Source organism: Dipodomys ordii, unplaced genomic scaffold (genome assembly GCF_000151885.1).
Source record: "Dipodomys ordii isolate 6190 unplaced genomic scaffold, Dord_2.0 Scaffold13, whole genome shotgun sequence".
In the NCBI taxonomy this organism is placed as follows: Eukaryota; Metazoa; Chordata; class Mammalia; order Rodentia; family Heteromyidae; genus Dipodomys; species Dipodomys ordii.
Genome location: NW_012267229.1, coordinates 22,858,323 through 22,885,313, shown reverse-complemented (window position 1 = coordinate 22,885,313; position 26,991 = coordinate 22,858,323). Strand labels below are relative to the sequence as shown.

Sequence of the window (26,991 nt, the reverse complement as noted above, 5' to 3'; positions counted from 1 at the left end):
CCACTGTGCTCCCAGGAAGGCTCCACAACAATGGGGTACAGGGGCAACAAGTGGGGATGACCACATTGACTAGAATGAGACTAGCTTTCCCACCTCACACATGCAGACTGGTCTGAGCTAATGGGATGGAATTTCTGGGGGCACCGGAGTGAGGGTAATGGAGGATGGCTTGAGGGGGGCTGCCTCTGAGCATGGAAGCAGAACTTGGCTTTCTGGAGCAGGGAAGGCCCATTCTGACACACCTCTGTGTGTGTGTTTGTGTGTGTGTGTGTGTGTGGAGATTCCTCCAACACAATCACCTCATACTTCTCTGTGCTTTTTGCAAAGAGGAACTATCGTTAGTAGGTGGAATGTTCTGGGCGCTTGGGTACAGATCCACTCTGAAGGATCAACTTTGGGTGGAAGGAATTTGTCAGCCTGATGGCTCATTGTCCTAATCACACCCCCTAGCCCCAGGACATAGCCCTTTATTTCCACTGCCAAATGGGAACTTTCTAGACTCTTCCCAAAGATACGGGAAGGGATGAGGCACTGGCTGCTCCATCTTAGGGTTTAGTATTTTAAGAAATGATCCCAGGCTTTCAAACATTTCCCCTGCCCCTCACCCAAACTGTCCCATCCCTACACTGTCAAGTTCCATTTGTCTGCCTCTCAGCAACCAAGTCCCCACTGCCCCTCCCCCAGACCTGCGGAGTGAAGAGAGAAAAGGGGTCAGGACTCATGAATTCTCCTTCATATTTATCAGCAAGCAGGATTCTAGAGCTTCAGGGGACTTTAGACCTGGCAGTGGGCAAGACTTCTAGAAAAAAGAAACTTTTTATGTTTGTGGCTGGTGAAGGATCAGGAAGTGTTTCGATTTAATCACAGTCAGAAGCGGAAGGTCCTTTCAGATGAGTAAGATCTGCTCTGATTAGGGAGAACTGAGTCCTGACTGGGATGTGGCACTGACAAAAGATCGCTTAACCCTTAGAACTCAATTTCATTTTCTGTAGCAATTTCTAGGCAAGAGGAGGGAGTCCTGGGGAGCACCTGGGAGTGAGCAAGTGTTTGAGACAGGGCTTGGGGGGAAGCTGCTTCCTTCTGGCCATTACCCACCCACCCCCAGGCTCTGGTGCTCTCTCCAGCACCACCACAGCCCTGACCTTCAACTGACCTTGAAGTCTCCCAGCCTTCCCATCTCTACCTACCTAGCACTCTTCAGGTTCCTCTCCAGATCCTCCCCACATCCGCACCTTGGTCCAGGCTCTCTCCTTCCCACTGTCCTGTCTCACCCGCTCTACCAGCCTTGCTTCTACCCTGCCACAAAGTGACAACCTGCTTCTCTCTAGATGCTCTCCCTGGCTGTTCCTCCTCTCTCCAGGTCCTATGGCAGTCACCAGCCTTGGGTTGGTGACCAACACTCTGAGGAGGTACCCCAGGGCCTGAGCAAGGGAAGTATGGTAGGATCAGAGGAGAGGAATGGGGGACCCCTACCCTCTGCCTCAATCAGGGTTTATAGAAGGCATCTAGAATGACTGAGGAAGGTGACAGTGAAGAGAAGGGACATCTGAGAGGGGACATCTGGGGACCCACCAGCTGACCCAACCTCAGGGGCTCTGTGCTCGGACCTCAGGGCCAGCACCAACTGGGAAAGCTGAGAGCTGTGTTTGGACAAGGTCCCATATCTTCAGACAATCATCCTTTCAGGGTGAAGAGGTTGGGGGAGGGGGTCGAGTAGATATGGAGGTGAAGGCAGTGACTTCAAAATGACAGATGTGGTCCAAGGCAGTGAGAATTTCCCAGCTGGGGCCTCCCGCAAGGCAAAACTGTGTCATCCAGGTCACAAAGCCAAGGGTGGCAGCGGGTGTGGCCCTCAGCCCAGGGTCTTGGGCCCAGCACCCTTTCCATTGTTGCTCTGGGGCTGGCCTTGCTGTCACATGTTCCTTTGTGGTGACCAGGTTTTGATCCCCAGATCAAAAACCTGGTGGGGCTGGGACAAAGCCCTGACCCCCCAGAAGCTTGCTAGATGACTTCTTGTTTGGTGATGGTCGGCTGAGGGATGGCGGAGGGTGGTTTGATGATGGTAGTGATGGCTCCTGGCTGGAGCTTGTAGGGCTCAGACCCTGAGCCGCCTGGCGGGGAGGGCTGTGGAGTCTCAGGTGTGGCTGAAGGGACAAAGAAACAGAAGCTGCTCAAAATCCCTGCCTTCATGGGAGTCTGTGAAGAAGTCGTGAGAAAGTCCTTTCCTCGCCCTGGCTTAATTTGCTCTTCTATCAAATGAGATCATTAGTCTAAATAATTTTCTTTTTCTGGTCCTGGGGCTTGAACTCAGGCCTGGGTACTGTCCCTGAGCCTCTCTGTGCTCAAGGCTAGTACTCTGCCACTTGAGCAACAGCACTACTTCCAGATTTTTCTTTTTATGTGGTACTGAGGAATGGAACCCAGGGCTTCATGCACGCTAGGCAAGCACTCTACCACTAGGTCACATTCTCAGCCCAGATCATTTTTAGTGTGTCTCATGACTCAAACCTATCTATGAGTCTCAAATCATGAAATCTAAGTTCTTGGAAGTCTAGAAGTTTCTCACTCAATGTTTCATCATCTGATATGAAGATTTGAGCTTCTTCTCCCAAGCCAGGTAGGATCTAGGTCTCACAGTCCCCAAGATCAATGAGATGTATTTCTGGGAGAAGGAGCAGTGGTTGAGACCCAGGGCTAACTGGTTAAGAAAATAATCATTTCTTTGAGAGTTACAAGTTGAGGAAGAAACTTCTTGGCCTTACTCATCAATGCTGGGAAAGCAACTTTCACCCAACTGGTTAACTTTATTCAGTGGGAAACTTTCCTAAAGAACAATCTTGATGAATTTTCATTTCTTCTCAATAGGTTACCTCATCTCATTGATGAATCAGTTCTTCGAATTGATTGATGAATTAATCAGATTCAATAATTTTAGCAATTTCTCCTCAGATGATGGTCTAGCCCAGTGGATATCTTTACCCAATAGATAATCCTCTATTTTTTGTGTGCCTTTACTGGAACTTGAACTCAGAGCCTTAAGCTCTCCCTTAGCTATTTAGCTCAAGGCTGATACTGTACAATGTGAGCCACAATTTCATCTTTACCTTTTTTGTTATTGGAGATAACAGTCTCAAGGATTTTTCTGTCTAGGCTGAATTCAAACTGGGATCCACAGGTCAAGGCCCCCTGACTAGCTAGGATTATGGGTGTGAGCAACTTCTATTTTTATTTTGTGGTGTTGGGGATTGAAACCAGGACCTTTCACATGGTAGGAAAGTGCTCTACCACTGAGTTATATCCTCATCCTTTGGTTTCTTGAGATAGGTGCTTGCTATATAGTCCAGGCTGGCGTGGAGCTATGTAACTTAGGCTGCCTCAAGCTCATGATCCTATTGTTTTAGCCTTCTGATGCTAGTATTACAAACATGTGCCACCATGCTCAGTTCTTTCTAATTGTGTAATGACTAACCTTCCAAAGTTGGGCAGCTTTACTTCAGTGGAAACTTTTACCTAATGGCCAATGTCATCTGACGGAATTGTTACCCAACGGTCACCTCATCCAATGGCTTGCCTCAACTCAAGGACACCTAGCTTCATTTGGTAGAGGTTGTCAATCATCTCATTGTATAAACAGCCTCCCTAAATAAATAGCTTTAACAAATAGACAATCTCACCCCTTATTCCCGGCCTTAAAACACAGAGTTGTTTCCTGGTACTATCTGCTCGACTCAACCTTCTCCTGCTTCCTTCCTTCCTTCCTTTCTTCCTCCCTCCCTCCCTTCATCCATCTCCCTTTCTTTCTTTCTTTCTTTCTTTCTCCTTCCTTCCTTTCTTTCTTCTTTCTTGTGGGTTGTGGGGCTTAAACTCAAAGCCTGGGCTCTGTCTCTGACCTTTTTTTTTTTTTTGCTCAAGGCTAATGCTCTACAACTTTAAGCCACAGCTTGACTTCTGATTTTCCAGTGCTTAATTGGAGATAAGAGGCTCTTGGATTGTCCTTCCTGGGATGGCTTCAAACTGCGACCCTCAGATCTCAGCCTCCTGAGTACCTAGAATTACAGGCGTGAGCCACCAGCCTCCGGCTCCTGCCTCCTTTCTTAGGCCCCCTCTTCCCCCCTCACCCAGTAGAGCCCATGGTGCCCACCTGCCTGCCCCCTCGGTCGGGGCCACTCACACATCTGTCCATTGCTGAGGTGAGTGGGCATTGTGTTGGCCACAATGACATTGGTTCCCATGTGTTCCTGCATCAGATGAGGGTGCAGGGGGTGGTGGGTGTGGGGTGCATCACTGGAGGACCCTGTAGGTAGAGAGGGGTCAAGTCAGGATGGTGAATCTGGGGTAACAGCCATGTGACACCGGCAGTACCTTTTGAAGACCTACTCCTGGGTTAGTAAACTAGGACTCACCACTCCTGCCCATAGACTTCCGGGGGGTATTCAGAGACTCCAAAGGGTCAAGAGAACAAAAGTGATTTGAAAGAAGCCAGAAGCAATCTCAGAAGCTCTGAGATCATATATGATGAGTAATGCATTCATTAGAATCATAGATTGGATGTAGTCAATTGCTCTCAGAGTTCACTCTCTGATATGGAAGTCCTTTATACTGCTTTATTTCATGTTCATCCTCACGATTATCCTAGAACCCCATTCCACAGGTGAGATGAAAGCATCCAGAGAGATAATCTCACCTATGTCTACCTGGCCATAGACCACAGCTACTGACTGTGATCCCAGTAACAACCAATCCAGAACAATCTCATTGTTCACAGGCTCCAGGTGAGTGCAAGATGAACTACCCTGCCACTGTGTTCTCAGTGGGGGAGGAATGTGTTCCCACTGGAGACATTCTGACAAAGTCTAAAGACATTTTGGGTTGACATTGCTACAGAAGTACTATTAGCATTGCATGGGCAGAGACCAGAGAGGCAGCTAAACAAGGCCTAGGACAGTCCACACTGAGAACCACTCAGTCCCAAATATCAGCAGTGTTGGGGTTGGAGGCATGGCTCAGTTGGTAGAGCGCTAGCCAATAAGCAAAAGCATCAGGTACTGAGTTTGAGTCCTGGTCTCAGACCAAAATACAAAACAACAATAACAACAAAAGGAATAACCAAATGGCAGCAGCACTAAGGTTGAGTACCCTTGCTCTAGGCCATACCATCACCACCACCTCACATTCAAGCATTCTCACCTTGATTTCACCCCCCATCCTCCTAGCTCACTCCATCCAGCAACATGACATTCTTCAGTCCTACCGAGGGCTCTGTTCCATTAGCTATTATCCCTGTGAGTGTATCCAAGCTGTTGTCTATCGCCATAATCACCTCCTTGAAGCGTCCTTAACTTTCTTGTAGTGAAATGTTCTCCTTCGCTTTCTCACTGTCTTACTTGCTCACTGTTATCTGGTTTCCATTCCCATAATCCTCTGATTCTGGTCTTCCTTGGGTGCAGAGAACCTCCATGTTGCCATCAGTGGACTCTTCCTTTCTTCTCCTCCCCCTTCTTTCTCTTTCCCCCCTCCCCATCTCTTTCTCTCTCTCATTTAAGCCATTAAATGCCCTGCCTTACTGTTGTCCTGGACCCTGGATTTTCTCTGGTTTTCTCTTATCACCCCTGGCTGGACTTCTTCCCTAGCCTTCTTCTCCTTACTCCAAATGCTGGAAAGCCATAGCTGCCTTCCCCACTGAGCATCAGATCCTATGTTACTTGTCTCCTGGGCTGTCAATAGTCTTCTCATGATCAACTCAGAATGGATCTCTTGAGTGGGCTCTGACCATGGTCCAGACCCAGCCTCAAGGCTTGTTCCAGACTTCCTTATCTCAGTGAATCCCCCCACCATCCTTTCTGCCACTCAAAGCACAAAGAGTCCTCTTGACTTCCTCTTCCCGTGACTTCCCCTCAAATCTACCAGTAGGTCCTGTGGGCTCTTCCTCCAAACAGGTGGTCAGGTTTACTACACTGCTTTGCCTGAGCTCCTTTTTCCTTCCTTCACATAACTGGAGGGGCTAACTAATAAGAAATATATATATATATATATATATATATATATATATATATATTTTTTGGGGGGGGGGGTCCGGTCATGGGACCTGAACTCTGGGCCTGGGCGCTGTCCCTCAGCTCTTCAGCTCAAGGCTAGCGCTCTACCACTTGAGCCACAGCGCCATTTCCAGCTTTTTCCCTTTTTTGCTTATGTGGTGCTGAGGAATCGAACCCAGGGCCTCATGCATGCAAGGCAAGCGCTCTACCACTGAGCCACCTTCCCAGCCCAAGAAATGTATTTTTTGAGACAGGACCTTAATATGTCCCAGGCTAAGCTTAGAACTTGAGATCCCTTTCTGCTTCAGCCTCCTGAGTTCTGGAGTTACAGACATGCACCACCAGAGCTAGTAATAAAAAACTATCATTGAGTATTTTTTTATAGGCCAGCCAGTTTATAGCACTTCTTGAACGTCACTGTAAACCCAACAATCAGCGTAGTTTATTTAAAATAGTCTGATTTTCAGTCTCATCAAGCTGAATAAAACCCAAGTTCTTTCTCTTCTTTCTTTTTCATTTTTCCTTTTTGATAGTTATGAGGTTTGAGACTAGGGCTCCAAGACTGCTAGACAAGGGCTCTATGACTTAAGACACATGCCTTTTGGTTTTAATTATATTTCATATTGAGTCTTGTGTTTTTGCCCTTGGCAGACCTAGATCAGACTCCTCCTATTGATGGTTTCTGAATTAGCTAGGATCACAGGTCTGACCCATTATACTTGGTCTGTTGGTGGAGATAAAGGTCTTGTGAATTGTTGGCCCAGACTGGCCTTGAACTTGTCTTACTCTCCTAAATGCTGAGATTGCAGGTGTGTACTATTATACCTGGCTAAAATCCAAATTTCTGACCATGGCCTACAAAGTCTTATTTTTGTAGTTTACTTTCTGCCTGATCTCCATCTTAGCTCGTATAACCACTGTCTTGTGCCTTAACCTTTCTTCTCAGACACACAAACCTATCTGTCTTGGGGACTTGAAACTAGTTACTTCTGCTTGAAATGTTCTACGCTTGGCTTTTAAGTCTTCTATTTCCGTTGACCCAGTGGGTCTTAACATGGAAGTCATCATTTGGCTGACTTATCTGAAGAGGCCCCTGTTCAGTTAAACTCTATTTTATGACCTGCATATTGATTGTCTTTATTATATACTTGGTTATTATCTGTTCTCATAAGCCCTTCTGCACACATGTCTGCCTACAAGCACGTACGCACACACACAAACGCACGTGTGTATGTATGCACACACAGACAGACACAGACACAGACAGACAGACACACCCACACATACACACACACATTAGGCTCCTGAACAAACGGACCTCTGTCCTTGTCCCCATTTCTCTGAGGAAAACCAATACCCAGGAAGGTGGTGCCAGGAGACAGAGAGATAAGCTCAGGAGTGTGTGTGGCTTATCTCCTGACATGCTGCCCCCCAGCCGGGCCCAGCACAGACCTCCTAGCAGCATCTCTTGCAGCAGGTTGTCAATCTTGGCCATGCCGAAGAGCTTGATGAACTGGATCTGCTCGATCATCTGCCAGGTGATGCTCTGCAGCGTGGGCAGCAGCAGCAGCAGCTCGCCAAAGCGGCCCCGGGAGTCATACTGGCGATCGTTGATGTAGTCCTCCAGGCTCACCTGCACCTGTGAGCGCAGCCGCTTGATCTTCCCCGGGTCACTCAGGCCCTTGGCATCTGCAATGGGAGAGGTGGGCAGGGAGGGGCCGCAGGGCCCTGACGCCCCCTGATGTGTGGGGCTCAGATTGAGAGCTTTAGTGAACCTGAACTGAGGTTAAGGATTTGGGTCTGGGGGTAGGGAGGGTCTGAACAGCTCCCTTACACTGGCACCAACAGTAGCTTCCCAGGCTTAGGCCATGATCCCATTTCCAAAAAACAAACTGCAGGAGTAGGGAAGAAGAGCTAGAGGGTTTTTTAGGAGCAGGCCCAATGGGTGCATCACAAGTTCATCTTTTTTTGTTTTTTTCTTTTTTTTTGGTGCGGGTCCTGAGGCTTCACATTTCCTGTACTGTAAACAGGAAATGTTTCTCTATCATTTTCCATTTCTTTCTACTTTAACTCTATTATGTTAAACTAAATTCTTGCCAAAACTTAGAAAAGAATAGGAAAAATTAGGAAACAAGATGGCGAAGCAGCAGAAGGGCAAAATTCTTAGCAGGAAGCCAGGTGCTGGTGGCTCACACTGGTAATCCTAGCTACTCAGGAAGCTGAGATCCGAGGATCTCAGTTCAAAGCCAGCCTGCGCAGGGGAATCTGTGAGACTGTTATCTCCAATTAACTATCCAAAAACTGGAAGTAACACTGTGGCTCAAAGTGATAGAGTGCCAGCCTTGGGTGAAAAAGCTCAATGGACAGTCTGAGTTCAAGCCTTACAACCAACCAAAAAAATCTTACCCAGGATAGGTTAAAAAAAATAGGATCTAAATAATCAAAGTCAAGAAATATGAGGAGCTGGGGGTAGGATTCTAATGGTATAGTGCCTACCTAGCAAGTATGAGGCCCTGAGTTCAAATCCTAGTACCACTGAAAGAAAAGACAGAAAGAAAGAAAGCCAGAAAGACAGGAAGAAGGAGGAGGGGAGGGTAAGAAGGAAGGAAGGAAGGAAGGAAGGGCTGTGGGTATAGCTCAGTAGTAGAGCAATTGCCTTTGGGTTTGATCTCTGGCACCACAAACAACAAATCAAACCAGACATAAGACTTAGCAGTTCTCTCCCTCCCTCCCTCCCTCCCTCTCTCTCTCTCTCTCTCTCTGTCTCTACTGTCTGTCTGTCTGTCTCTCTCTCTCTCTCTGTCTCTACTGTCTGTCTGTCTGTCTGTCTCTCTCTCTCTCTCTCATTTGTGTATATTTATATGTACTGGGCCTTGAAATCAGGGCCTTGTGTCCTTGCTTGTCTTTTTCACACAAGGCTGGTGCTTTACCACTTGAACCACACTTCTACCTCTGGATTTTTTTACTGGTTAAATGAAGATAAGGGTCTCTCAGGATTTACTTGCCCAGGCTGACTTTGAACCACAATCCTCAGAACTCAGCCTCCTGAGTAGCTAGAATTATAGGCATGAGCCACTGTGCCCAGATAGCAGGTCATTTGGAGCTGTTGAGGTGATGATTAAAAGAAACATGCAGAGGTACCCAAAATGCTCCTCCAAAATGGGATCCAAAATGTGAGCACTATTTGCATTTTCAGTATGCATAGATTTCTTGATAAAACTTATTAAGGGATTTAACTTTTGTGGCACCTATCGATGGTACAGATATTAATGAGAGCATATATGACGAGGTATACTTGTAGTAGTAAAGAATGTTTTGATGTCTCAAAGAAGCAAAGAGGAAAGAAAAGAAGGAAGAGAGGAAATAAGAAGACAGGAAGAAGAGGAGGGGACGAGAACCTCAGATCTTCAGAGTCAGTCCTTGCCAAGACCCATCACCCCTTTGAACCCTGATTTGCTGAACCTTGGGGCTGATGAAAATGGCCTGTCCTGGCTGTCATGATAATACAGGGGAACATGAACACAGCAGAGGAAGGCTGACAGACAGCCTAGCAAATCAGGGATGGATAAGGAGGTATGCATGATACCTGGGTCAAAAAAGATGATGGCTTTGAGGCAGGCATACTCGTTGTCATCGATCTGCAGCTCCTGGAAAGGGAGGACCAGCTCATCAAGGATGCGGACGGACACTCGGCTCATCTCTGCCAGCTCCGGGCAATGTCGAGGGACGATGTAGTCATTGCCTGGATAGGTAAGAGGGAAAGAGAGGATGGGGTCATCACTTTGGGTTGCTCCCTCTCCTCCAGTGGTGGTTTGAAGTTGGAAGACCACTGGTGCCCTAGGTGATCCCCCAAGATTGTCATGATCTCATGTTATGGATTTAAAACTTCGAGGCCAAGAATAAGAGGGTGAGTTGTCTGAAGTCATCAGGTGATGCTTGGAACTTGGTTTTTCAGGGGATTCCTTATCGTATCACCATTCTTTTTACAACATAACTAAAGTTTGAAAGCAGTTCAGGGCCCTCTCAGAAGGCACAAAAGTATCAAGGTTAAGGGAAGATTCTAGAATTGGGCCATTCATGTTGAATGGATCTACCACATATAGTTGGGAATGTTTAGAGAAGCTCAATTGTTCTGTTTTCTCGCTTGTAAAATGGGCATAAATAGTAGTTTCCTGGAGCTGACTCAAATGATATAGTGCTTGCCTAATACATTCAAGACCCTGGCTCAGTCCTCAGTCCATCAATGAATCAATCACTCTTTCCTCCTAGCATTGTTGTATTAAAAGAGTTATTTGTCAACTAGGCATCAGTGGCTCATGTTGTAATCCTAGCTACTTAGAAGGCTAAGATCTAAGGATTATGGTTCAAATCCAGCCCAGGGAGAAAAGTTTGGGAGACTTTTTATCTCTAATTAACCACCCAAAGAACTGGAAATGAAGCTGTGGCTGAAGTGATAGAGCACTAGCCTTGGGAAAGTGCTCAGGCTCTGAGTTTAAGCTCCATGATCAGAGGGGGGAAGAGAGAGAAAGAGAGAGAGTGGTTTGTAGTTTGTATAGCTCCTGGCCTATGGTGTGTGCTATCCAAGCTCTTAATAAATACGATCTGAAGACCCAGGTGAGCTATCTGGGGTGGAGAGTGTTGCACCATTCCTGACTACCTCTGGCTCCTACAGCACAAAGATCATCAGAAGGCAGGGCTGACTACGGGGTTAGACTGTGTTCTAATGTGAAGCCTTGGGGATTTTCATCATTTTCTTGCATTCTTATTTCCTTGCATTTGAGTGGGAAACTCAGATTCACTGAGAGCTGAACTCTGGAATCCTCTACTGGCAAGCCCAAGGACAGGGCCACATTTGATCTGTCCTCCTCACCCTCTGTGTCACCATGGAGATGTCCTCTGCTTGGGTATGTGCCATGCCGGGCATGACCTCCATAGAGCCCTGGCTGGGGCAGGCAGCCTCCTTACCTAAGAGCAGCACGTCCTTGAACACCATGGATCTCTTGGTGGCTCCCAGCAGCAAGTGCTCGCCAGCGTGGGCTCTGAGCAAGGCCACCTGGAAGAGAGAAGGGATGGGTTTGGCATCTCTGTCCCTAGAAAGGTTGTTCCTAGCCAACTCGGCAATCCTGGGAAAGTCCACTCAACGGTCCTAAATGCCTTTAAGTGTCTGAATTCTAAATTGGGCGTTATAAAACTGTCTTCCCTCATCCACTAGAAGAACTAGATTATGTCATGTTCAGGGAAATGGATGGACCTAGAATAAATCACACTGAGGTAAGCCAAGCTCTGAGAGACAAATAGTGCATGTTTTCTCTCACATGTAGAAGCTAGATCTAAAACATAACAGGACATGATAAACTATACAGAACAGTTTACATACAAACAAACTAAAGGAGGATATCCCTTTGGGGACATAACTCATCTGAACATTTAAAATACTATTTATTAAAATGAGCTCCAGGAAATGGAAACATGGGTTTTTGTTGTTGTTGTTGTTTTATTTTTTTATTTTTTGTGAACATACTGTACAGAGGGGTTACAATTACATGGGCAAGATAATGAGTACATTTCTTATCAAGCATTGCAGCCTCTTCCTTTGTTTACCCTTCACATCCCTTCTCAGCCTCCCCCGCCCCCCCAATCCCCCCCGCACCAAAGTTGTAAAGTTCGTTTTCGACATGACAACTTGTACTTCTCATTGTTGCAACGGGTCCACCTGTATCCTTAAATGACTTGTTTTTCCCCATCTCCTCCACAAATTATACCGACATCAAATATAGTGAAAGCAGGGGTTATACTGTGGGGGAGGGATGTTGTTGTTGTTCGTGTTGGTGTTTGGTTTTGCTTTTGGATTTTTAGGGGGTGCAAAGGGAGGGAGGGAGAATGAACAAATGTAATCATACTATGTAACTTGTGGGCAGGGATGAGAGAGAGAAACAGGGAAAGTGAAGGGAGAGGTGACATCGTCCAAAAAGAGAAATGCGCTCATTACCTGACTTATGAAATGGTGACCCCTCTGTACAAGCCCTTAGGAATAACAATAAAAATTATGTATTTTTTTAAAAGCTGCTGTTTTTCCTTCCATCACTGGTAAGAGACCTGGAAAGGTGGAACTCTGTAGGGGAGAAGCACATGTGCTCAGAACTAGACGTTTTCTACACCCCAGAACAGCCCAATCTTTGGGTAAAGCTGCTTCTTAGGCCTGGGTAACTGGGGGTAACTTTAGGCCATATTCTGTGTGTACTCTTTTGAGTTGAAGCTCAGAAGCTTTCAATAGACTTCCAAGAGTCATTGCCCCAGATATTCTAAAACTATGGGTCCCAACTCCCTACCCATGGACCTGCTAGGAAGAATTCTGGAAGGCACTGCATGGAAATTCAGATTCTTAGGCCTATGATCAGTGGTTCTGATTGGGGGGAGGAGCAGGCCCAGAAACCTGCACTTGGCAGCTCTCCCCCTCCCACCTGCTCATTCAGAAGTTCCACTGAGCTTGGAAAGTCACTGGCCCAGAAGATCTGGGATCTGTCCACTTGACACTGTAAACTTGTAGGATCTTAGGAGCGCCTTACAAGAACTTGCCTGTGGATGTTGGCTCTCCCCAAGGCAGGGAATCGTGCCAGGCCCCTTCCCTGTGGTGAAGCCCAGCAGTCTGTGAAGACTGAGGTTGGAGGATGGGCCCAGCCAACTCCTAGGAGGATGTACTTTGTGCTTTTGAGCTATCTGCCTTAATGAATGCTTGTGTAGGAACCAAAGAGGTACTGGGGCGGGGAGGGGGCGGGGAGGAAAGTAGCAGCAGGCTGGTGGCCTCTAGAACCTGCCTGCATCTTGGTGACGTGTGTGAGGCTGGTGAATCTGTAGCAAGCTAAACAGCATCTTAACTTTAAAGGGCTGCCATGGACTCATTCACTTAACTGCCTATTATTTCAGTTAGCAAATGTGAGGTATCTGTTAAGTGTCAGGCAGGGAGTGGATGGGGGAAGAGAGATGTGGGGAAAAGAGAGAAAGGGAAAGGAGGGAAGGGAGAAGGGAGAAAGGTGAGAGTTGTGTGTTGCGAGGCCAGGGTAGGTCTCTTTAAGGAGGAACAATGGCTCTAAGGCATGGAAGATCATTGGCACACTCTACACATTTGGTAGATCTTTGAATGAAGGAGAGAAAGAATAGTAAAGGTGTGTTCTGTGTGTGTACACCTGCATGTGTTCTCATGCACAGCTACAGGAGCCTCCCTGGGGTTCTTAGGTTTTCTTCTCAAGGCTGGTGCTCTACCATTTGGATCACACATCCCCTCTGGGTGTTGGGAAGCAAAGGCTGTTTATTACTGCTGTTTTTAAACTGCATGGCAGGGAACCTGGCTTCTCAGCTCTTGGCCAACCTGCTCCGTGACTTTTCAGCCAAGCAAGATCTCTCTCTAGGCCCCAACCTACTTTTCCAGTGGAACCCAACCTTGTAGGTCTCAGTGGCTTGATGAGCCCACACAGACTTGGAAGCTGATTCCAGGGACATCAACCAAAGAGGACAAGGCCTCCTCACCTCTCAGGTGGGCCCTGCCTGTGCTGGGCAAGATGGGGCCCTTCTGTACCATGAATGGGTCCCTGGTCCAACTCGCAGATATGGTAGCAATACTGGGGGGGGCAGGTGGGGGCATGTTAATGATTGTCCTGTGTGACTGGCCACCCATCACTGCCCTCTGAGAATGCTCTGAGCCCCAGCCAGGGAGGTTTGGGTGGGAAATAGAGGTTAACAATTGTTCAGCTTGGGGGGTATCTTGTCCTGCTAAGTCCCTGGGAAGGAACAAGGGGGGTTAAATATTAATGTGGGCTCTCCAGAAGAGGGGTTAGGGCAAGAGCACAAGGAGCCAGGAGAAGAAGGCTGTAGACATTCAGATGCGATCCCTAAGAGAAGAAGAAGCCAAGGATCACGGTCCCTGTCCAGCCCTGAGGTCTGAGGAGCCAGACCAGTATCTTACAGTGGGCCCATTGCAGGAGTCGGTATTTGGGGGAGACTCTCTCCACCAAGAGATACAGCTGCCTGGCTGCAAGGCTTCTCTTAAGCATGGACAAGTGCTTCTTCCGAAGCCAGGAAGGTGGCCTGGGTCATCTGCCCTCACCTGGGGAAGGGAAGATGTCTGCAGAGGCCAAGGCAGATCTCGTGGGAGCTGTCCCATGTAGCACCCCCAGAAACTCATCTGACCCCAGACATACACCAACTTCCCCCTAGCCTTTTCCCTCCCTGAAACACTCTCCGGATTGTCGGGAAGGGGCATAAGGGAAATTAAGAGCTGGGTTCAATGGTCTTGATCAATATAAGGAAGAGAGTAACACTGAAGAAGGCAATGGCAGTCTGGTCATGCCTGCTCCATTATGTGATTCTATGCCTGCACCCTTTTTTTTGGTCAGTCATGGGGCTTGAACTCTGGGCCTGGGCACTGTCTCTGAGCTCTTCAGCTCAAGGCGAGTGCTCTACCACTTGAGCCACAGTGCCACTTCCAGTGTTCTGGTGGTTTATTGGAGATAAGAGTTTCACAGACTTCCCTGTCTGAGCTGGCTTTGAACCACGATCCTCGTATCTCAGCCTCCAGAGTAGCTAGGATTATAGGCATGAGCCATCAGCACCTGGCTTACTTGCACCTTTTAAATCATTGAACATACTTCGTCTTTCTGACAATACTCTAAAGTAGATCATTAATTCCCACTTGACAGATAAGAAAACCGAGCCTCAGAGAGAGGAAATAATTTGCTCAGGATCATTTAGGCAGGGAACTGGTTTTAGAGCCAGAGCTCAAGCCTGAATCACCTGATCCCTAGCTCCTGGGTCCCTGTCAACATCCCCCACCAGGAGAGCTGTGTGGTGTACTCGTTAGCAACCTGGACTTTGGAGCTTCCTTGGTTGGTTCTAACCCCTGGCAGCTATGTGACCTTGAGTAAGTTACTTAGGCTCTCTGTGCCCATTTCTTTACCCATGAGAAGAATGGGAGATGAGAAGAATAATAGTAGTTACCACTTGGTCATTAGGATGAAAAAAAATGAGTTAGTGCTTGTTGAGTGCTGAGTTCTGGGTGTCCATGATTGCTATGTGTGTTTTGTAAAAATCAAACCAGGGCCTCTTTATCAGGCGAGCTGTTAGGGCTCTGGCAGCCTGGTGTCTGTATTTTTTTTTTTTTTTGGTCCGGTCGTGGGGCCTGAACTCTGGGCCTGGGTGCTGTCCCTCAGCTCTTCAGCTCAAGGCTAGCGCTCTACCACTTGAGCCACAGCACCGCTTCAGGTTTTTTTCTTTTTTGCTTATGTGGTGCTAAGGAATCGAACCCAGGGCCTCATGCATGCAAGGCAAGCGCTCTACCACTGAGCCATCTTCCCAGCCCAAGCCTGGCGTCTGTGGCGGCCAGCTCCTCACCTGGTCATCCAGAGGGAGCTCACAGAAGGCGGGGATGTACTTGGCCCACTCCACCAGCACCAGCAGCTGCTCCTTCATGGACTCACACACGTCCGCGATGTTGGCGATCTTCTTTGCCCGGATGTCGCCATTGATCCCAGAGACAGGCGAGGTGATCTATGGGAAATGAGGAATTGCTGGGTGTCAGGTCCTCCTGACACTTCCCATCCTTAACCCAGAGCCACACCCCAGGAAATTCCCTGTCTGGTAGGGGCCAGGGCATGGGAACTTCTCTCTGTGCAGGAAACTTAGGGCACAAGGGCACAGAAGGGACAACATGGAGATGAGATGAGGTCTCCCTTGGGGCCTTTGCCTGATGCCTTCCCTACCTCCTCCTCACCCACCTTCCCCTCCTCCTTCTTCTCCTCCTCCCCCTCCCCCTCCTCCTCCTCCTTCTCTTCCTCCTCCTCCTCCTCATCATCATCATTCTCCTCTTTCGGTCTCCAGAGCCCAAGAGATAAAGCAGGGAGAAAATCCTCCTCCTCCTCATCTCTCAGCTGAAACCACTGTGGCCTAGAGATGTGCTGTGATTGGCCTGAGGTCAGGCAGCAAGGGCTCTTACTCAACAACCCTACAGAGGGGGTCTGCTGAGCCCCAGCTCGCCACCTCAGTGTAGTGGCCCACTCCTGTGTTCTTTTAGACTGATCCCAAACCTTTAGTGAGAACAAAATCCGTTTGGCCTGTGGAATGTAGGTAGCTGACTAAACCAAGGCAGGGCTCCTGGGATGCCAGCTCTGTGTTTGGGTTCTGTCTTTGCTATTAACCTGGCTGTGCCACATTTGACTTTCTCTTCTGTGACATCTGGCTGGTAGGTCTGGCAGCAGTAGAAATGCAGGGGGAGCGGGGGAATCCCAGACTGGTACCTGCTGGGACAGGACCTCGGCCTGCAGGAGCGCGTTAATGGAAGGCAGACTGCTATCTTCATAGCTCGACCTCCGGGTGCTGATCCGATCCCGTTCGTTTTGCACGGCTGTGAGGGGCACAGAGAGGTGAGGAGAGGCAGGGACGGGTGGGGCAGGTGTCTCAGGACCCACAGGGAAGCAAACACCGGAGTGAGTTGGAACACAAGGGCAGCACCCAGCTCAGGGTGGGAAAGTGAGAGGAGCTGGATTCTATCCTAGCTTATGAGAGAACCTTCTAGACATCAGGACTTTCCCTGGGAGCGATGGCAAGGCGGTGGCAGTGATCTGCCCATTCCCCCCGGAGGAATGAGAGCCAGTGATGATCAGCAGAGGGCAGGTGGTGGTTCTGGAGCCTGGAGAAGGGAGAGCTGTCCAGATCCCAGTCTTTCAGGCTGGCTTTGGAAGCTGGTCTCTTTCTTTCCAAATTAAAGTGTATAGAACAAGCAAACTGAGTTGTACCAGGTGACACTGAGATAGTCCTGGGATGCGCGACATGGGGCAGGCACCCTGGACGGGGTGGGGGTGGGAGGAGGCGCTCCTCCTCCTGTAGGATCCCTGTGCTCTCACCTACCAAACTTCAGAGGCCAGGCTGCCTCCCTCCTGTCCTGCACAGTGCACTCTCCAGAACCCAGGAGCCAGGACGTGTATTTACCTGGCTCCCAGCTCACATTGCCTTGAGCCCTCTGATCCAGACAGTCCTTGGCAGTCCATCTTCCAGTCCCTGGAATCCCAGAGGGCTCCTCCCTCCCTGTGCTGGTAGGACTAGTGTCCTCTGTGGGGCCTCAGTTTCCCCATCCAAAGCTTTGCCCCTTCGCCTGCTCCTAGCGCTCCTTCCCACTTTAGGAACCACAAGTGGAGTCTCCCAATCTCTCAGACCCCAAAGCCCAAGCAAGGGGCATCTCCTGGGCTTTGATCTCCCCATCACGTTTGTCCTCAACCCTTGAAGCCAGTAATTCTCACAAAGCAGCCACTGCTCCTGCCCTGCTCAGACCCTTCATGTCTACCTCCTTCACTACCTTCCTGCTCCTGGCCGTGGGCCCCAAGCTGTGCAATTCTCAGAAGACACAGAGACCTCCACAGAGATCCAAAGCCTGGTCACCTGTGCCTCTGCTCAGAAGCAATGTCTCGCCAGGTCACAGCTCCTCAGAACACCTTCCCCTCTTGTCTCCCTTGTCACCAAACTTCTTGCTCACTCTGTCTCGGCCACACCTGGCCACACCTGTCCCTGCGCGCCTCACATCCACACACTCACATGCGCCCTCAAGGCCTTTGCCCCTGTTGTTCCCAGTTGCCTGGAATTCCCTTGACTCAGCTGCTTCTTGTCTTGTTTCCAGAAGAATGTCAGACTCCCCCTACCCTGCCCCCCGCAAGCTCTTCTCCTACTTCATTTTTTCCTCAAGACATTTTCCTGTAGAATTATTTGTGGACCTCTTTATTCTCTGCCTCTTTCTAAGCAATGGATTTCCAGAAAACCAGAATTCTATTCCTCTTCTCCACTGTTACCACCCGTGGGCTGCCTAAGACACAGCCTGCCACGTAGTAGGCGCTCAATAAATATCTGTTGAGGGGTTGGAGGCCTGGCTCAGTGGGTAGAGTGATTAGCCAATCAGCATCCAGTACTGAGTTCCAGTCCCTGTCTCAGGCCAAAAAAGAAGAGAAGAGAAACTATCTGTGGAGTGAGTGAAAGACAGTGTTGGATGAGACTGCTCTCCTTTTTGACCAGCACCCCATTTTTTTCCCATGGAACCCTGACATCCCCACTACTCAACCTGATTTCACACACGTGGAAATCAGAATAAAAGGCGAGTGATCTCACCCCAGCCTGGGAGGACAGTGAGGTATATCAGACATCCTGAGGTAGGAGAGCTCCTCTGGCCTGCTTCCTCCTGCACCCCTCCCTGGCAGCTAGACTTGCCAGCCCAACCATCTCCTGCACCCAGCACCCACAGGGGCAGGTGAGGTGCAGAGGCGGGCAGAATGAAAGGCTCTGTCAGCTCCTCAAGGTTAGCCGGCCTTATCAGCACCCGGGCGAGCTCAGTCACGGAATGATGTTTTCCAAATGTTTGCTCAGTATTAGCAGGGTCGGGGACCTAATGTAACTTCTATTGAATATTAACTGATGGAGAAGAGGTGGAGAAGAGGATGAGCTTGTCTTCCTAGAGGACCCTTGAGTGGAGCCTGGAGGAGGGAGAGGGGCAGAGCTAGGCTTCTAAGGAAGGTTCCATCAGATGGCTCTGGGCTGTCACCAACCTGTCCCTCCTATGTCCCCTGGCCCTACTTTTTGGTCTAGTTTCTGATGCCAAGAGCTGAACCTTTGTCCCGGCTGAAGAGCCAAGACTAGGCAGGTGTCTTTCCCCAGCCATATTTATAGGACAGAATTCTCTGCCAGCTGTTAGCTTACTGGTTGACCCCCATGTTTTCCCCTCTCCCTACCCATTCTTTTTCTGGAGAAGCCCCTTCCAGCCTCAGGGAGACTTCCTCTGACCATGATTCACAAGGCTATGATGAGATTCAGTGGGTCGTAGGGAGTTTCAGGAGTTGAGATCAGATTATAGCTCCCAAATAGATCGTTCACTTCGAATTTAGCCCAGAGAGCCTGGCGTCTGCATAGTTCCCGGAAGCCTGTGCTCTAGATCTGATTGCTCCCCTGACCCATTACATCACCTCTCTGGCCTCAGTTTCCTCACCTGTGAAATGGGGATAGATTTGATAACTCCTAGACCTAACTGGTCTATAAACCCTATATTTCCAAGCTCTCACTTTCTGGTCTTAATGGACCTTTAAGGTCTAGTCCTCAAATCCTCTGACAGGAGGGGTTGAAAGGGAAAGAAATGAAAATTTATCCCTACTTGTCCTGGTCAGTGAAACTTGACTTGCACTTGGCTTTAGGAACTACCCATCAGGCCAGGTATAGATATTGGGGGCCTGGAAGATTGAAGTAGAGCCAGCCCTAACTTCCCAGGGCTCACCCACAGTGGTCACACAACACCCTGATCCATTCTCAAAGCTGATCCATTCCAGCTAGCCCAGGCATGCAAATATGCTAGTGTTCACTAGCTTGCCTGAATCTTCTATTGTCTGGATGGGGTACCCAATGTCCAGGTCCACCAAGGAAGCAGCTGTGTTTAAGGCTGAGCTTACATGAGGTGGCCCAAGACCTTCTTCCCTTCCAGGACCTAAAGTTTGGGCTAGTTGGCACTGTGCCTCAATACCTAACCCTTTCAACTTACAGATGGGCAAACTGAGGGCCAGAGTGGGTGGAAACTTCCCTCAGGTGACTCAGGTGAACATGAATCTGTCTGTTTAACTAGAGACATCTATAAGGAACTATCACAGCAGGACCAGGTCACATATAGTCTTGTGCTCCGGGGAGCTACCAACCCCTCCTGCCTGCTGATATTTCTGTCTGAGAGATTCTTCTCAAACACAGCACCCTCTGAACAGGCCCTGGGCCTAAAATCTTAAAACTATAGAACATTTGGCCCTTAGACCATGAACTCCCAGTCTTACCACCAATGCCAAGACAAGCACCTACATTCCCTTTCCCATTTCCCATTCCACAAAGTTCTCCTCATCTCAGGGAGGAGGGGGGGCAAGGGAGCCTCATCCCCATAGAAAACCACAGGGCGGGGAGGGGGCATTGGCTACTGGATCACACCCTTTCTCCATCAGACTGGCAGAGAGAAGTCTGTTAGATTTGTGGTACATACAGAAGGACTGTCGGGCCTTGATTGCCATCAGTGCCCCTGAGCTCCCACTAAGCTGTGGAGATCACACAGAAAATACTTTGAGGAAGGGACAGAGAAAAGGGGCTCAGGGGCAGAGACAGGGGATGGGGAAGCGGCCAAACCAAGCTTCAGTTCTATCTCAGTTGGCCTGGATCTCGGGCTCCTGTTTCTGGGATGAGTTTGTGCATATGTGTACAGGACTCTACTAAGGACTAACGGTCTGGCCAGGATGGCACAAGCCGAGGCTGGAAGTGAAGGTTTGGGAAAGACCTGGATAACATGAACCGAGAAAAGAAAAAGAAGAGATAGGAAAATGAACTCAGGCTGTTTTGAAAACCAGATAATTTAAAAAAGACAACAACAACACTTTCTTAACTTGGGCCAAATATAAGTCTTCATGGTTCCCAGAGGCTGGGGCGGGGGAGGGTGGGAAATAAAGAAGGTAGCGCTGAGGGGCTTTCAACAGCACAAAGCTTAGGCTCCAACCTAAGCTGTTCTCTTGAGCCGCTGCAGAGCCTCAAGCAAGTTGCTTAGCCACCCTGGGCCTCAGTTGCCCCTTGCGTTGGAAAGGGGCCACCCATAGAGTTGTCATAGGAGTGAAAGGACCTATCGAATGTGGGAAGAGCCAGCTCAGTCATGAGTTCATGTTCTGTTCTCCATCCTCCATGCAAGTTGGGTGTGGGTCTTGCTCCTATTGTCTAGATGGGGAACTCTGGAGATCACCCAATGCCCAAAGATGAGGACGAAGACAATTGGGGTGATAGTTTCTGGACAGGAAGCCCAGGAATAGAACCTTAGCTGCTCATATTTGTGCAGGCTGAGTGATAGATACCTGGCTATTTCTCATAGTCTATACTTTTCTTAACCTTTGAACTGTGTGTGTGTGTGTGTGTGTGTGTGTGTGTGTGTGTGAATTCTGAGGGCTTGAACTGAGGGCCTGGGCACTGTCCCTGAGCTTTTGTGCTCAAAGCTATTGCTCTACCATTTGAGCCACAGCTCCATGTCCAGCTTTTTAACTGGAGATAAGAGTTTTATGGACTTTTATGCCCAGGTCGGCTTTGAACCACAGTCCTCAGATCTCAGCCTCATACATAGCTAGGACACAGATGTGAGCTACTGAAGCCTGGCCTAAAGTACTCGTATTAAGCAAGAGCATCTATCCTGGCCACCATGAGTGGCCCAGGCAGGCCTGGTGGCAGTTACTGGGTGCTTGAGTAGCTGAGTGGGAGCTTATCTCTGAATCTTTCTCAAGACCAAGCCCAGCCGCTCCCTGTGGTCAGGTTTCCAGGCCCTCCCTCCTTTCAGCCATTAGCCAGTCACCCTGGGGCCTGTCCCTGAGCCATAAAGTATGGCTACAGTTGTAAATGACGGTGGGGAGCTTGGGTGCAGGTGTGGCGGTGGGGTGCAGGGAGGGCTGAGGCTCACCTTCCTTCTTCATGCCAGCCCGGAAGCACTTCTTAAGCCTGCAGTAGCGACACTGGTTCCTCTTGTCTTTGTCCACCACGCACTGCCGGCTAAATCTAGAGAGGGCTTTGGATGGTTGGATGGAGAAGAGACAGCTTCCCCACTCTTAGAACAGAATGAAGCCTCTGGCCGTTAGTCCACCCCGAGCCTTCTTGCTCTATCTCTGCCCTCCAGGAATTCTCATACTAACCCATCGGGACCAGGAAGGGGACCTATGGACTCTCAGAGAGTACAATTTATTCTGTTCTGTATCCCCATACAGAACTAAGGCTCAGAGGGTGACACATGGCTCTGGTCGGCTCGGCTGGAAGGCAGTAGAGCTGAGTTGTGAATCTTTGTCTATTGAGTGCCATAGTATTGTGACTCCCACTACATCCTATGAGAGTTCAAAGCCCCCAGCAGGCTCCTGGTTATGGCTTTGAGTCAATACTTGTCCCATAGAAGTTACTCTAGGGCCTGGGAGGTAGAGGCAAGGCCACACAGCAGTGGGAGGGCAGGGGATGGGGAGGAGGGGTGGTTCAGGGTCAACTCTAGCTCCACCATTAATCCAGACTGGCTGACTCCTACCCTCCAAGGCACAGCTTTCTCATCTATAAAATGGAGATAATAGATGTCACCTCAGAGGGGCGGTGACAGGTGATGTGGAGGTAATTCATGGATGGAGCTGGCACAGGAGCCATGTTGTGATTTATTACTATCCAAAATGGCAGCTGCTTTCACACGAGAGATCTCCAAAGCTATGGAAAGCCCTTGGGATAGGCAGAAATGCCTAGAGTTAGTGTGCTACCACTTGTGCCATTTCCGGCTTTCTGATGGAAAATTGAAAATCAGAGTGTCACAGACTTTCCTGTCCAGGCTGGCACTGAATTGTAATCCTCAGAGCTCAGCCTCCTGTGTAGCTAGGATTACAGGCATGAGCCACCCTCGCCTTGCGGAGTCACATGTTTTTATGAGGTTAATAAATGGAGTTGCTAGAGTAGCTCTTCCCACCTAGATCCACAAGGTCTAAGGACCCAAAAAGAGTCTGAAGGTCTCAAAGGCCAGATTGCCTCCTCCCCCAAAGGAGAAGAGAGGCCCTGGGAGACAGAAGCTCCAATGCACCTGTGTCCCAGCTGAAGAAATGGAGACTGCTCACCTGCAGGAGTACATGTGGTTCTTCCTCACGCTCCTCCGGAAGAAACCCTTGCAGCCGTCACAGCTCGATGCACCGTAATGCTTGCCTGTCGCCCGGTCCCCACAGATGGCACACAGGGCACTGACACCCAGGCTGCTGGGCGCGTTGAGGTTGGCACCTTCTGATGGGGATGTATCTGTGCCAGAAGGGAAGGGGTGAGGCTCCAGGAAGAGCAAAGACCAGTACGAGCCAGGCCAGACCCCAGCAGGACCACTGCTCCACCACTTCCTCCTCCCTCTGCATCCTCAGCAAGTCACGTGGGCTTTTGGGGCGTGAGTTTTGCATCTATAAATTGGAACTGAGTGTACTGCTGATCACTTGGGGCGGGGGGCACTCTATGAGGGAGATGCTTTTCTGCCTCTGAAGGAAGCCATTTTCTATAAAGACCTGGCTGCTTCCTAAGCTCCCTGATGCCTACTTGGGGCTGTGGAAAAGAGGCAAGACAGATAGTCTCCAAGAACCAAATCTTATGCTTTCTCAGCTCGGTGCCTAGATACTTTGCTAAGTCTTCTGGTGAACCAGGAAGACATGCTCATCAAGACCACTCATTCCTCTGCCTCCTTGGAGGGTCATGGCCTGGGCCTGAGCACTTCAGGATCACGTCCTATCCTGGAGGTCAAAGCCTCTGTACTAGTACCAACACTGGTGAAGGGCATCGTGGCTGGGATAGCAGGTACCCTGGGCCTAAGGATGCTGTAGCTAACTAGTAGCCTTGGGCTACCACCTCTCTTTTCTTGCTAGCTGGCCTCAGTTTCCCCCCAAAGTGAGTAGTTTAATTGGTCCAGTTGGGTTTTTTTTTATTTTTAGACAATTTGGGGCAGCTAAACACCTCTGTTGGGGGAAATAAATCTTTTACTAGGATAATCCTTTAGAGATGATAAACACTACGATACCCCATTGTCCACCACAGAGGAACAACTCCCCCCGCCTTTGTGTTTCCACAGAAACTCTAAATAATTGGAGAGAGCTGTAATGCTGGAGGCCTGTGACTATCAAATCCCAGTGGTGCATTTGGTTGTATAGCATTGGCTGTGTTTGTTTACTTCTCCATGCCTTTGTTTCCCCCTCTCTTGTAAATCGGGGAGCATTAGGATTTCCAAGGGCGGCTCTGAGGATCAGACAGTCAGTGCTGGTGAAAGTGCTTGGCATAGTAGCTCTAAATCTATACATGTGAGCCATTTTTCTTCTCTGCAGAATAAACTTCAGTCTCCTGGCTGAACATCTCCTAGGACTCGAGTGTGCCCAGGAGTACAGCCCCTTCCACCTGGTGAATTATTCCTGGAGATGGGGATAATTGTTAAGCCACATTGGTGCCCTTTCTCCTGCAGCCTCTCCCCCCACCGACCCCCAGGAAGAGCTGACCCCACAAGTCCTTGCCACTCAGGAAGAGGCCTGGCAATGAGCCCCCATCCTGGGCAGATGCCCATCTTCAGTGGGTCATCCCATTTTCCAGGTGAGGATATTGAGGCTCAGAGATGATGTGACTTAGCCAGCACTACACTCACTGTGCTGCTGAGGACAGGGGCTGGTGTGATGGACTCCTCTGGCCATTCTGTCTGGGCTGGGGTATCTGTCAGGCTCTCTAAGAAACAAGGACTACCCCCCTTCACTCGCTGCTGCTCCTGATTTGAGAGCAGGGGATGGAGAGGAGAAAAAAAGTCCTTGGAACCTTAGAGCAGCCACCAGCTCAGGATGTACCTTTTGGGGGACAATCTCACACAACCTCAGCTCCCAGGCCACTGCAAAATCCAGCTTTTGGGTAAGCAAGCCCTTTGTGCAGATGCTTAGAGTCCTTGAGACAATCCTGAGGCCCAGGACCAGCCACCAGGGAAAAACCTCAGGAACCTTATTATCCTCTGAGGAGGCCTGAGAGCAAGGCTACTCCTTATCATTGTTTGTATGTTTGTTTGTTTTTTTGCTGGTCATGGGGCTTGAACTCAGGGCCTGGGCACTGTCCATGAACCCTTTTTGCTCAAGGCTAGTGCTCTACCACATCTCCAATTGAACCACATCTCCAATTCTGGTTTTCTGGTGGCTAATGGGAAGTAGTCTCATGGACTTTTCTGCTTGGCCTGGCTTTGAACAGTAATCCGCAGATCTCAGCTTCCTGAGTAGCTAGGATTATAGACGTGAGCCACCGGCACCCTGCTTATCCTTATTTTATAGAGAAGGAAATTGAGGCTTGGGAAGGAAAATGGCGTGCTGTGTTCACATAAGGAAGAAGGATCTTTCTCGCGAGGTAACCGCGTGCTGGGGATACACAGCCAAGGGGCTTAGCCTCTGCCTTGGGGGCAGGAGTGTGTACTGTCCCCAGGGGTCACACCACACCTGCCCAGGCCAGCAGCAGTTCATTTGCCATTTCCCCTGGGGCCTCTCCCATGATTCCCAGAGAGCCTCCTAAAATCTTGCTGTTCAACAACCTGGTGGTGAAGGAGCTCAATACAGAGGCCAAGAGGGGAAGTGACAGATCCAAGGTCAAACAGTGTGTGAAGAGGGGTTGGGGGAGCAGCTGGTGGGAAAGACCAGGAGCAATGCCCAGACACAGCCTCCTCCTTCTGGCTGCCCAACCACAGCTTTCTAGACCTTAACCAGAGCCACAGCCTCACACGGATGTTCAGTCAGAGCCACTGATGGAAGGCAGTGACAACCCCAGGTCTCAGAGATGGAGGCATCCAGAAGGGCCCTTACTCTCCAGAAACTTCCTAGCACCCAGGCATCCTCCCTCCTCAGAGCTGTACCCTCTGTTGAGATACTCGCAAGCAACCACATCTGCACACAGACCAATGTGTGGCAGAGGCGAATCTCATCTAGCAAAAAGCAACATGAAGGAATCCACACACTCAACACGCATCAGAGAAATGGGGCCCCAGCCGTGGGGGGAGGGGTATGCATACTCAGCAGGCACGATCCTGGGTATACACAAAACAACGTCCACACTCACAACCGTAGTATACACACAGGCACAACACATGTGCACAAACATCCACAGACACACACGCACACATTCATATCGCTTATGAAACTAGGCAAAACAGTCGCCTCTCTCACAGACAGACCTTTTCAATGAACAGAGAGACATGGAGCTAGCACACAAATGAACACAAGTGTGTTCCTATAGGTACACGTCTGCCCACACAGATACCATCCTGCCCACATGCTTACATGGAAACGCAGGAACACAATACATGAACTCACAACACACCCAGCTGTGTTGGCCTTGGCTTAGCAAACCTTCTCTGAGAATCCCATTGTCCCTGAACTCCAATTCCCCTAAGAAAGTCCCAAAGACACGTTGGAATTTACTCATGCCTCTAGCAACCATCTTCAAGAACAGAATATATGTTCCCATCTCTCTCACCTAGACCCAGGGGGCTGAAGAGAGAGCCATGTCTGACTGCATTACAGAAGCAGGACACCAAGGAGGCGCTCGCTGTTGTGTGTCCCTTTTACCGGTGACACTCAGAGAGCTGTCACACAGACTGAGGAAAAGCCTGGAGAAAACCTAGGGGTCTACGTTTGCTGCAATTTGCCCCTGTAGGTCTTTCTCACCCAGAATACCTCTGGTCCCTGTACCTGGATCCATTTGCTTCACCTGGAAATACCTGTGCCAGCCTATAATAGGACCAATCTACCATTTCCTATCATTCTCCTCCCACCTCGAAGTTGAGTGCCAAAGATCCGTTCCCATCCCTGGGCACACCTGCCCCAACTGGCACACACCTGGGCAGTACACCTGCCCTCACCTACCATTGCCCATCGTCAACACCTGCACATTCTCAAATTCCAGGGTGGTGTAGGCTGGGTCCAGCGCAGCACTGTAGTCGGCCATTTCCATGTCGACCAGGGTTTTGGAGAGGCGCATTCTCCCCTGCCCACGCCTCAGCCACCTGCCCTGCCCAGGGTGCCCACCCCAAGCCTCTGGGCTGAGCCCCAGTCCCCGCCCCCGCCTCCCCCCTGCCTCCTCCCAGGTCCCCTCTCTGCCTTCCTCCCTTTCAAACTGTCCTCTGGGAGGCTCAGCCTGGAGTTGGGGCCTAGCCTCTGCTGGGGTGGAGGCTCTGTGGGGAGGGGTGGGGGTTAATGGTTAATCGTCCCCTGCTGCCGGATGGGCTGGGCAGACCTGCAGGGATTTGGCTGTTTGTTGGTTTCTGACTGACACCCAGGGTGCTAATTACAACTGTTGGGGCCCTAACTCACCAATGTTAAGTGATCATTTCTGTAAGGCGGGCAACATAACTCCCCACGTTCATTCTCCTGAGCCATTCTCC

The 26,991-nt window shown here is 49.6% G+C and overlaps 1 protein-coding gene across 2 annotated transcripts; it reads right to left on the bottom strand.

Moving 5' to 3' along the window:
* Window positions 1-1,093: 1,093 nt before the first annotated feature.
* Hnf4a (hepatocyte nuclear factor 4, alpha) lies at window positions 1,094-26,718 on the bottom strand. Of its 2 annotated transcripts, none has more exons than XM_013010856.1 (10): window positions 26,474-26,718; window positions 22,688-22,862; window positions 21,514-21,608; window positions 16,322-16,428; window positions 15,420-15,575; window positions 11,001-11,088; window positions 9,622-9,777; window positions 7,488-7,724; window positions 4,142-4,294; window positions 1,094-2,144 (listed from the first exon to the last, which is right to left on the bottom strand). In XM_013010856.1, exons 1-10 carry the CDS (start codon window positions 26,586-26,588, stop codon window positions 2,002-2,004), a joined length of 1,425 nt encoding a protein of 474 aa, XP_012866310.1. In that variant the 5' UTR covers window positions 26,589-26,718; the 3' UTR covers window positions 1,094-2,001. The 2 variants fall into 2 exon arrangements, with proteins under 2 accessions (XP_012866310.1, XP_012866311.1); XM_013010857.1 differs by having other exon boundaries at window positions 4,172-4,294; window positions 26,474-26,659.
* Between the last annotated feature and the right edge of the window lie 273 nt (window positions 26,719-26,991).